Source organism: Phragmites australis, chromosome 11 (assembly GCF_958298935.1).
Source record: "Phragmites australis chromosome 11, lpPhrAust1.1, whole genome shotgun sequence".
NCBI lineage: Eukaryota > Viridiplantae > Streptophyta > Magnoliopsida > Poales > Poaceae > Phragmites > Phragmites australis.
This window is the reverse complement of record NC_084931.1, coordinates 9148039-9159028: the sequence shown is the minus strand read 5'-3', so window position 1 is coordinate 9159028 and position 10990 is coordinate 9148039. Positions and strand designations below refer to the sequence as shown.

The 10990-nt window shown below is 39.7% G+C and overlaps 1 protein-coding gene across 1 annotated transcript; it reads left to right on the top strand.

Annotated features, from left to right (window-relative positions):
- Nucleotides 1-6838: 6838 nt before the first annotated feature.
- On the top strand, nucleotides 6839-10401 carry LOC133885835 (transcription factor MTB1-like). Its single transcript, XM_062325590.1, has 2 exons — nucleotides 6839-7056; nucleotides 8238-10401. Exon 2 carries the CDS (start codon nucleotides 8249-8251, stop codon nucleotides 10031-10033), a length of 1785 nt encoding a protein of 594 aa, XP_062181574.1. The 5' UTR covers nucleotides 6839-7056; nucleotides 8238-8248; the 3' UTR covers nucleotides 10034-10401.
- Nucleotides 10402-10990: the final 589 nt, after the last annotated feature.

Genomic DNA, 10990 nt, shown 5'->3' with positions numbered 1-10990 from the left:
TATTGCTCAACCTTCTTTTAAGCTTTGGATGTGGCATAGGAGATTATAGCACATGAGCTTTTATTTGCTTCCCCATTTGAGTGCCCTAGGCTTCATCCGAGGATTGCCCAAGCTCAAGTTTGAGAATAATCTTGTTTGTGCTCCTTGTCGGCATGGCAAGATGGTTGATGTCTTCCACCCACTAGTCAATCTAATGATGACTGAATGACCGGGAGAACTTCTCCATATGCACACTGTTGGTCCTTCTCGGGTTCATTCGTCGAGTGAAAAGTGGTATGTTCTTATCATTGTTGATGATTTCTCTCGCTACTCTTGGGTCTTCTTTCTTGTGAGGAAGGATGAAGTGTTCTCACACTTTCAAAGCTTAGCTTTGAGATTGTTTAAGGAACTTCTTGGTGCATTGAAAGCAATTCACAGTGATAATGGCACCAAGTTTAAGAACTATCTCTTTGATGCTTTCTATCTTGAGCATGGCATTGAGCATTAAGTTTCTACCCCACGTGTTCCACAACAGAATGGCGTTGTTGAAAGGAAGAACAGAACTTTGGTGGAGATGGCTAGGACGATGCTCGATGAGCATTGAACTCCTAGAAAGTTTTGTGCTGAGGCTATTAGCATAGAGCACTACGTATCAAATCGAATTTTCTTGTGCTCGATCTTAAATTTGACTTCTTATGAGTTGCGCTTTGAGAGAAAGCCGAAGGTTTCGCATTTGAGAGTTTTTAGGTGTTGGTGCTTTATCCTAAAGTGTGGCAATCTTAACAAGTTTGAGTCGCGTTCTTCCAATGGTATTTTCTTGGGGTATTCTCTTTATAATCATGCTTACAAGGTTTACAATATTGACACTAACACCATCTCTAGGATCCTATGATATGATTTTTGATGAGTCAACTTTATGTGCTAGTTCTGTCTTTAAGTGCGCAATGCACAGGTGATCAAGAGATGAGCGAAAGCATCTTTATAAACAGAGACCTTCTAGTTCTTGGTGATGACGTGGATGATCCATTACTTCCTTTGACCACACCTGCTCCAGAGCTGGCTCTTTCTTCTTCTACTCTAGTAGAGGGTCCTGCAACCTATACTTCTACTTCAGCTACTTTTGAGTCTGCACTAGCAGTGTTTGAGGGGGAGGTACACTCATAGCGTGAGGCCGCTCAACACATTCAGTGGTGACACCCTCCACATATGATAATCGGTGACATCAATGAGAGGGTAACAAGGTCTAAATCTATTTCTCATGCTCATTTTACTAATTCTATATTCGTTGCTTCTTTTGAGTCTCATGATACTGGACATGCTTTATCTGATTCGAGTTGGGTCAATATCATGCATGAAGAGCTTGAAAAATTTGAGAGAAACCAAGTTTTGGTCCTTATAGAGCCACCCCCTAATGTTCACACCATAGGAACAAAATGGATTTTCAAAAAACAAACAGAAGGAGGATGAGTATGTAGTGAGAAATAAGGTTAGACTAGGAGCTTAGGGTTTCACTCAGGTAAAGGGGATAGACTTTGGAGAAACCTTTGTACCCGTAGCTAGGCTAGAATCTATTATGATCATTCTTGCATTCACGGCATCCAAAGATTTCAAGTTTTATCAAATAGATGTTAAGAGTGCTTTCTTAAATGGTTTCATTCATGAAGAGGTCTATGTTAGGCAACCTCTAGGATTTGAGCACCCTAAATACCCATATAAAGTTTACAAGTTTAGAAAGGCTTTGTATAGGCTTAAATAGGCACGTGGAGCTTAGTATGATAGGCTTATATCTTTCTTGATAGAGCATAGGTATGTGATGGGATCAATCGATAAAACTTTATTTACTCTCAAGCATGACAATGATTTCTTACTTGTTCAGATTTATGTGGATGATATCATTTTTTGTGGCTCTTCTCATGCACTTGTGGCCAAGTTTGCAGAAACTATGAGCAGGGAGTTCGAGATGTCAATGATAGGCGAGCTAAACTTCTTTCTTGAGCTGCAAATCAGGCAATCCAAGTAAGGTACATTTATCCACCAGACAAAGTACACTAAGGCTTTGCTGAAGAAGTTCGACATGAGTGACGCGAAGCAGTTGGCGATACCGATGGCTACCCCAACTGTACTTGATCCTGATGAAGATGGTGAGGAGGTGAACCAGTGGGAGTTTAGGAGTATGATCGGCTCCCTCCTGTACCTGACAGCAACAAGACCCAACATCCACTTCACCGTCTGTTTGTATGTTCGCTTCTAGGCTTCACCGAGGACGTCTCATCGCCAAGCGGTGAAATACATTCTAAGGTATCTCAAGCACACTCTTGAGTATGGGCTTTAGTTTTCTGCTTCCTCATCGCTTTCTCTTTAAGGTTTTTCAGATTCAAATTTTGCTGGTTGTAGAATTGACAGAAAGAGTACCTTTGGTACTTGTTATTTCTTGGGTACTTCTCTTATGTGTTGGTCTTCTCGCAAACAATCTAGCATTGCGTAGTCTAGTGCTAAAGTTGAATATGTAGCTGCTGCTAGTTGTTGCTTATAGAATTTTGTGGATGGTTGCTACCTTTAGAGATTTTATGTTAGATTTCAAGAGTGTGCCACTTTTGTGTGACAACACTAGTGCCATCAACTTAGCCAACAACCCAGTTCAGCATTTCAGAACCAAACACATAGATGTGAGATTTCACTTTCTAAGAGACCACAATGAGAAATGAGACATTGAGTTGAGCTACATTGATACCCAACACCAGCTAGCCGATATATTCACCAAGCCTCTAGATACTATCAGATTTAACTATTTGAGGGGAGAGCTTTGTGTGTGCCATCCCTATGGCCTTGTGTGAGAGGGAGTTGTTCTTGTACATACTCTATCTTATTTTTGCTGCATTTGCATTGCATTTTATTATGTAAGATAATCATAATAATTGAGCTTTGACTTGTATGTCTTTAGTATTTTCTTATGCTAGACTTGAATTTGGACTAAGTTGAGTAGTTGTGCAGAGCAATCTTTTAATTTTAGGCTCTTCTTGATGCTTTGACATGAAATATTTCAAGTAAGCTAGCTTTCCTTAAGATGAAATTTGACAATTTTATGAATCATGTAGACTATAAAATGCTATATTACTAATCACCATGTTTGTAATTGCTTTGGCTTAGTCAATGGTTGTTGTAAAGCTAGTTTGATGGATATCTTGTCCTAGGACTTCTTGATTCAAGACAATGGATTGGGAAACATTGCGCTATGTTTTTTGTCTTTGTCAAATGTTTAGCTCATGATAGAACATTAGGGGAACATGTGTTCCTTGCATTGCAAAGACACTACTTGACTTGATCTTGTGAAAAATTGATAATTTGTGGAAATTTAAATAATCTTGAAAATTCAAGTTTCTCGTGCTCAAATGTGATCCAATACTGTTGTCTTGAAGCCTCAAGGTGTTTGTCGTACCCAGTCGTGCGACACTTTGCTTGGATAAAAGAGAACTTGAGAATGAAATGAAAGGTATGTGCCTAATTGCTAATTTCTTAATCACTTGCTCTAACTAAGTCTTGTTTCATATGTGAGTGTTCGTAAAGCCTACTGTCATAAATGCTTGTTTGTTTAATTTGAGATTGAAGTTAGTTAGTTCTTAATGCTTGTATTATCTCGATACAAGTGGATGCTTATGTGGTGGTCACTTTTAACATAATTTGGCTATGTGAACTTCAATACTCCTACTAATTCTTCAGGTTTAGCTTGTAAAGCTTCATGTTCTTGTGTCACTATCTCTTTTTGAGCCTCTATGTGATTGTGAGCTCCACTGTCTATATTTTTCGTAGCCCTTTGATATTTCTAGCTCTTACAAATATTTTATGGTATACTTGTGAAAGCTCATTAGGATTGCATATTCATGCATTGAATAATGTTTTATCCTTGATGTTTGCATTACCAAAGAGGAGAGCATAATGCATAAATGTGCTTCAAAGGGGAGAAATGAGAAAATTTGCAACAAACCTCAAAGAAAAATGAAGATGTGCATTCATCAAGGGGAGCACTTGGTTTTGAGTTTTTGGGCTTTTCTTGCTCTTTTGAGGTTGTAGTTTGTTTTTATCTCTCTTCAGCCTTCTGCAATCCTTCTTATGCCAAGTGACATGTTTTTGCTCTTTCTCGAGTTTTTGGTCACTTGGATGTGCTTCACTTTTTCAAATCAAAATCTTTGTTCTTTGAGAGTTGTCAATGCACTCATCAAGGAGGAGATTGAGAAACCAAGTTTAAATGTGCCGTGGATTATTTGTGATGAGTGATTGACATGGTTGTTTGAGTTGATTTGACGATTTTATCTCAGAGCCAGAGTTTTTACCTTCGATCTAATGATCCAGCACTGAAAAGAATGGCTTTACTGAATGGTCCGATACTGGACAATAAAAAGCCAAAGAATGAAGTAAAAACTTGTGACTTTCGGTAAAAAGCTCACCGAATGGTCCGATGCTCTGAAGATGTGAACACCGGACTATTTCTTGCAGAGAAGAAAATTTTCAAATGAAAATGGAGCTTTCAACATCGGATGATCCGTTGTTTGGGTTGTGAACACCGGAGGCTTTCACCAGACCTTATTTTCAGAGAAGTAAAAACTATTGACTTTTGGAAAAATACTCACTGTATGGTCTGGTGTTAAGAAAATGAGAATTTTCCTGTGAAAGTAAAAAACTATTGACTTTTGGTAAAAAGAGCTTGAACTTGGTAAAAAGTGTTATCGATTTTTTTTGATAAGCTTTGAACTGTGCATTTAGATTTTGACTAATCTATAATGAATTTGGAGATGGTTTGAATAAACATGTTTACTTGTCTCATAATGTGTAGGTAATGGATGCAACTTGACGATCGATGGCGGGTGATTGGGGCCAAACGTGGTGCTTGGTGCCAGATGATCAAGGAAGCCAGATGGAGTTAAGGGTGATCCTAGTGGTACACATGGAGGTCAAGCAATGCATGGGATGAAGGTTGATGAAGATGACGCGTTGACAGAGTCAAGCGAAGGGGATGCCGGTGCAAGTGATAAGGTGGCCGGAGAGATCAGGAGCGGGAGAGATTTACCAGCGGTCAAGATCGCAAGACGGAGGACACATATCGACATTAGAGCTCTTGCTTGAGGCGAAGTAAGTGATGACTAGTCACGCATTGAAAAGCATGCTAGGGTTTCACGATTTAGACTGGAGGTTCACGTGGCATCATCGCGAAGCTTGCGTTGAGGCGAAGCTTAGTCGTGAGAACACTGCGGCCGTTCGATGAATGTAAAAAAAATAGACCAAAATACTCTCAATGTTAAATAGGAGTGTACTATAAGAGAGAGATATTTTAGAAAAAAGATAGAAAACTTAGAGATCAAATTTTTTAGTTCTATAAATAGAGGGATAGGACTATAGGAGGACTGAAACCAGCTATTTGGGAGAGCCTAGTGATAGGTTTTTAGAGAGAAAATGATATACTTAGCCTTGCAATATGTTAGAGTTTTTACGAGGAAAAAACTTATAATCTGTCTAAAATAGGGTTGATCTCTTTGAGTAACGAAGTTTATGTTTTTGCATATGCTTAAGTTTTCCTGCTTCTATTTTATTTCTATTGGTTTCGTTACAAGTTTTAGGTGTTATGTTGTTGATTTTCATTTTTCTTTTTGGGCAGAAATTTCAACATCTTGGGAGGTTGTTGTTCTTGATGCTAGAGACATATAATTCGCATACACATATATATATATAATAGGATCTTAAATGCTCTTACCTCTAAACTATTTTTTAAAAGTTTACTTATCCGATGATCTTATCTTTATTTTATCTATCTTCAAAGTTACAAGCCTTTAAACTTAATGACACATGTAATAGTCTTAAATAAAATATATGTGTCGTATTTTATCTATAGAGTTATATTATCTTCTATCTTGTTTTATCTCTCTAAATATTTTACTTTCACTCAAATTTTAAGATGCGTTAAATAATCAAAATAGAAAAAAATATCTATTTTTTTAAAAAAATATCTATTTTAAAAAAATATTGAGATATTTATTGATCCTCCTGTAATCTTCACTCTCGATTCTACGTGTGCCCACAATCGTGTAGCCAAAATACACTATTTTTCGCCAATGTTCAGTACAATGCAAAAATTTGGTAAGGCGGTCTTCTCGTTTTGGCACGACTTTCGTCTGGCAAATGTTCGTAGAATAGAAAAAAGGTGCTCTCTCTGTTAACAAAAACTATGTTCTAGGTCACTGGTCCGGTGGATTACAACTGTGGCGCCGCGTTGGATTCTGGCCTGTCCGAAGGAGATGGCCGGTGTACGTTCAGCGGGTTTCGTTAGTGCATATTTGTATCGGTTTTAGTTGTGACTTTCATAATTAAAATTAAAATAAATAGATAGTTTTTAAACTATAGCTTTTTACCATCTATGGTTGAACGGTAAGAATCCAAGAAGTTGGTTTTTCTTAATTTTTATAGATTATAAAAATCTATTTTACTAAAATATCCATTAAACTTTTGTATTCTATAATCTAATTTTTTTCGCAATTTAATTTTTTATAATCTATAATTTATAAGTTAACTTTTCAAAATCCTCAACCTAGATAAATAGACCTTGCACGAGCTGGGTAATGATGTGGCTAGGTGGTCCAGCGAGTGCTTGGATTTTTTCAGTGATCCAGAAGATGGTCTCCGGGTTGCTTTGTAATTTCTGTGCTTTTAGTGTCTCCTTTGCAAAGTGGCTACCGCACATTTTTAATACGTAATAGGGTCGAGAAAGAAAAGTTGCTTGTACTTAAATAAAAAAAAATCGAACGTCCAGTTAAATAATAGGAGGAGAGAGAAAAACTTCGAACGTGCCTAGAGGTGGTTTCGTACACTGCACGTGGCCCACCAACACGCCGTCAACGTCTCCGCTCGTTGCTCTGCCATTCTTCTTCCTCACGTCGCCAGACAAAGCACGCAGCTTTCGCCAGATCCATCCCTCGTCTCTCTCAATCCCCTGCAGCCAAGCAGCGAGATCCAGTCGCCATCCTCCGAAACGCCCAGCCAACATCAGTAGTTGGCTCCGCCGCGTTCGTGGACTGCGGATCAGCGATTAAGGTGGGGGGCTCCTTTTAGCTGTGTATTTTCTCTTTCACTTGTGATGCTCATGCGTTTGGTTTGCTTGTTGACCTGTATTGTGGACCGCGCGTTGAGTGAAGTAGTGTTTGTTGTGCCCTGAGTCGAGTTCCTAAACAAGCTGAGATAATGACTGTTCTTAGCATGAGCGGCTAGTTTGGGATTTCTTTTTGGAGTTTCCCGTTGCTGTTAGTAATTTCGCTTCTTGGTTTGGGCTTCTACTAGTGTTTCTTTTAAGTGAATTTCGCGTAGCTATGGAGAAATTGATCAAACTATCACAAAACTAAGATTTTAGGGCTTTATCAAAGAATTACAGAGAAATTGATGTAAAACTACATATTTAAAGGGCCCTCTGACAGCTGGGCCCCACATGCGTGTGGAGGGCATTTAATATGTAGTATTGCGATAAATTTCTAAAATCTGTAGAGTTTTTTTTTATAAATCTTTAGTTTTGCGACAATTTAATCTACCTAACTTTTTTTTCCCAGCATTTATGCATTTCGCTTGAGATGTACTATGGTTAAATTTAGTGCATTTCATGATGATTATAGAATTTTAAAATGGTCCCGAACCTGAATTCCAGTGGATCCTTGTACCGCCCTGATTCACATTTCAGTAACCATGATGTAAGATGTACCAAAATATTTAATGTGTTCATAACTACCTGTAATTCCAGAAATACACAAAGTTTATGTTGCTAATACTACGTATGCTATTAATGAGAATACTGTGACAACTTATTTATGCACACCTAATCATAAATATAGAGAAGATGTATGATAAGCATATAAGAATAGGAGGTGATTACAAAGTTTCCTGGGCTAGAGCGATTCATTGTACGATACTAAGATACTACGCCTCTTAATTCCCTGGAATACAAAAGTACCCCCGTTTTTCAGCAGATACTGGAGTAATTGAGACAAATTGCAGCATTTCAAATTGGAACTTGAAACAAATATCTGAACTGCTTGAAATTTATTCTAGTCTAGTGTCCTTTCAATTTTTTAGGTCATTAATAAAGTGCATTCCTTTCAGCAAGAAAAAGGAAGTGAAATCTTGCAGGAAAGACTAAATTTATTTTCAAATTATTGGGCTAGCCAACCATTGCATGAATTTGTTATGATTTTATTGTTCCTTTTACCTGACTCAGTGCTATTGAGTAGGTAATGCACTGATGAAGACAGAGATTGAGGAGGTAGGCACCGCATGGTTCTGGACTGAGGAGGACAAAGCCCTTTGTGCTTCTGTGCTGGGTTCGAAAGCTTTCGCGTATCTGACAAAAGGTGGTGGTGTCATATCTGAAGGTCTTGTAGCAGCATCTGCCTTGGTGGATTTGCAAAATAAACTTAAGTACCTGGTTCAGGCAGATGGTCAGAGCCTTCGTTGGAACTATGCCATCTTCTGGCAGCTCTCCCGTACCAAGTCTGGTGACATTGTCCTTGCCTGGGGTGATGGATCTTGCTGCGAATCCCATGATAGCGAGATGGGATCTGCTACTTCTACTGTTGTGGATGATGCGTCTTCAGTGACCAAACAGAGGATGCGGAAGCGGGTCCTGGAGAGGCTGCACTCAGCATTTGGTGGAGCTGATGAGGAGGATTATGCTCCTGGAATTGACCAGGTCACTGAAACTGAGATATTCTTTCTAGCATCTATGTATTTTGCATTTCCACGTCATGTTGGTGGCCCTGGGAAAGTGTTTGCTGCAGGCGCACCCCTTTGGATTCCAAACAAGGAGCTCAATGTTTCCCCATCAAATTATTGTTACCGGGGATTCCTTGCAAATGCGGCGGGATTTAGGACCATTGTGTTAGTGCCATTCAAAGCTGGTGTACTTGAGCTAGGCTCAATGCAGAACGTGCCTGAGAGTTCTGAAACTCTGGAAACTATAAGGTCAGTGTTTCTAGGGACTTGCAGTAACAAATCAGCAAGTGATAAGCATAAGGAGAATGGTTCTGCTCATATATTGCCGGGTTTGACAAAGATCTTTGGGAAGGATTTGAATTTCAGCCAACCTTCAGCCAGCAAAGGAGCTGATCCATCAAAGGTGGATGTAAGCTCAAGGGATGCACAGAAGAGCAGTGGTTGTAAGAGCATGTTGCTCCCTAATCTCCGGAAAGGATTGCAGAATTTGACATGGAGTCAGGCTCGAGGCCTGAGTTCTCATCAGCAGAAGTTTGGCAATGGTATCTTAGTTGAGACAAGTGAGACTGCACATTGTAGCAATGGAGCTGCTCATGGCCCTGGAGTGAGCCCATTTCAGCCTCAGAAGCCACAGCAGATCTTGACCCAACCACCACCTCAGCCTTGGGGGCCAAGGCAAATAGATTTTCGTGTAGGGTCCAGTTCCAAGTTTGGTGTTTTGATTTCACAAAAAGCCATGTTGGATGGGGAGTATGGCGATGTTGATGGCTTCTGTAAGGAGGAAAGGGAAGACCGGAAGCCAAGGAAGAGGGAAAGAAAATCAACAAACGGGAGGGAGGAGCCGCTTACCCATGTTGAGGCTGAGCGCAAAAGGAGGGAAAAGCTGAACAAGCGGTTCTGTGCTCTGAGAGACATTGTGCCCAACATCTCAAAAATGGACAAAGCATCCATTCTGGAAGATGCCGTGGCATATATCGCAGATCTCAAGAAGAAGCTGCAAGAGATGGAGGCAGATCAAGAGAAGTTCTTGGAGCGTGGTAAGGTAGACACCAGGGAGCAAACATCTAGGCCGGAAGTTGACATCCAGGTGGTGCAAGGTGAGATTCTTGTTCGAGTAGTATCGCAAATGGAGAACCATCCAATAAAGAAGATGCTCCAAGCTTTTGAAGAGGCAGAGGTGGAAGTAGGTGAATCAAAGGTCACAGCTAACAATGGTACAGTTGTGCATTCCTTTGTTATCAAGTCCCCTGGCTCTGAGCAGCATACAAGAAAGAAATTGCTCGCCTCTATGTCTAATGCAACTAGCTCTGTGTAGAATTGGATGTCAACTTGATGTGTTTTTGACAGATCATTTTGGTGACTGTGAACTGGTAACTACTATGACACCCATTGGTAACTACTGTGACACCCATTGGTATCGGACTATCGGTATAGGTGATATATCCACATATAGAACTAAGATCCTTACTTAGCAAGAAACTCTGTAAGTACGATTCACAACTGTAAATTTGTAACTGTCTATTCCTGTGATTCGCCAATTTTATATGTTTCATGGGATACCGATCATAGTGCTGTCAGAACAGAAGTTTTGTGTCATTCAATTCAACCACCTTGGTCATATATAATGTTCGGATTTATACATTTTTTTTCTTAACGCTATTTGATGGAGTGCCGTACTTTTCACTTATGTTGTCGAATATCTAACTATGGGTATATATCCGTAAGGAATATATCATATACGGATAGGGTATGTATAACATATATTAAGAAGCTTTAGATATCACGGAACCGAATCAGCGGTACCTGATACATCCGGAATCAAGGAAGTACATATCAGAAAGGTTTTGATTGGTTACCTAACTCGATATGGTTAGTACTCAAAATAGATTTATCTACTTAAATGTCAAGAAAGATAACTCCCTATCGACCACGGTTTGATAGGAGTTGGTACATCACCCCTATATATAGCGAAAAGGCTAGGGGGAGAGAGAAGGAACTCGAGGCAAGCATCAAGATCTAGCAGAGAAGATATTCAGTGACTTTAGCTTTAGGTTAGATAAGATCTGATATACTCTTTGTAATAGTTTTAGCCACATTGCTTGTACTCGAGGTCATCAATATACGGCTGCAATGTCATCAATATACGGCTGCAATACCCCCACAGGACGTAGGGTATTACTCCAATCGGAGACCCGAACCTGTATACATCTCCTGACGACTTCTGGTGGGTGCGCCTCCGCTCGTGACGACTCACGGCTCAAGGGAGAAGCTC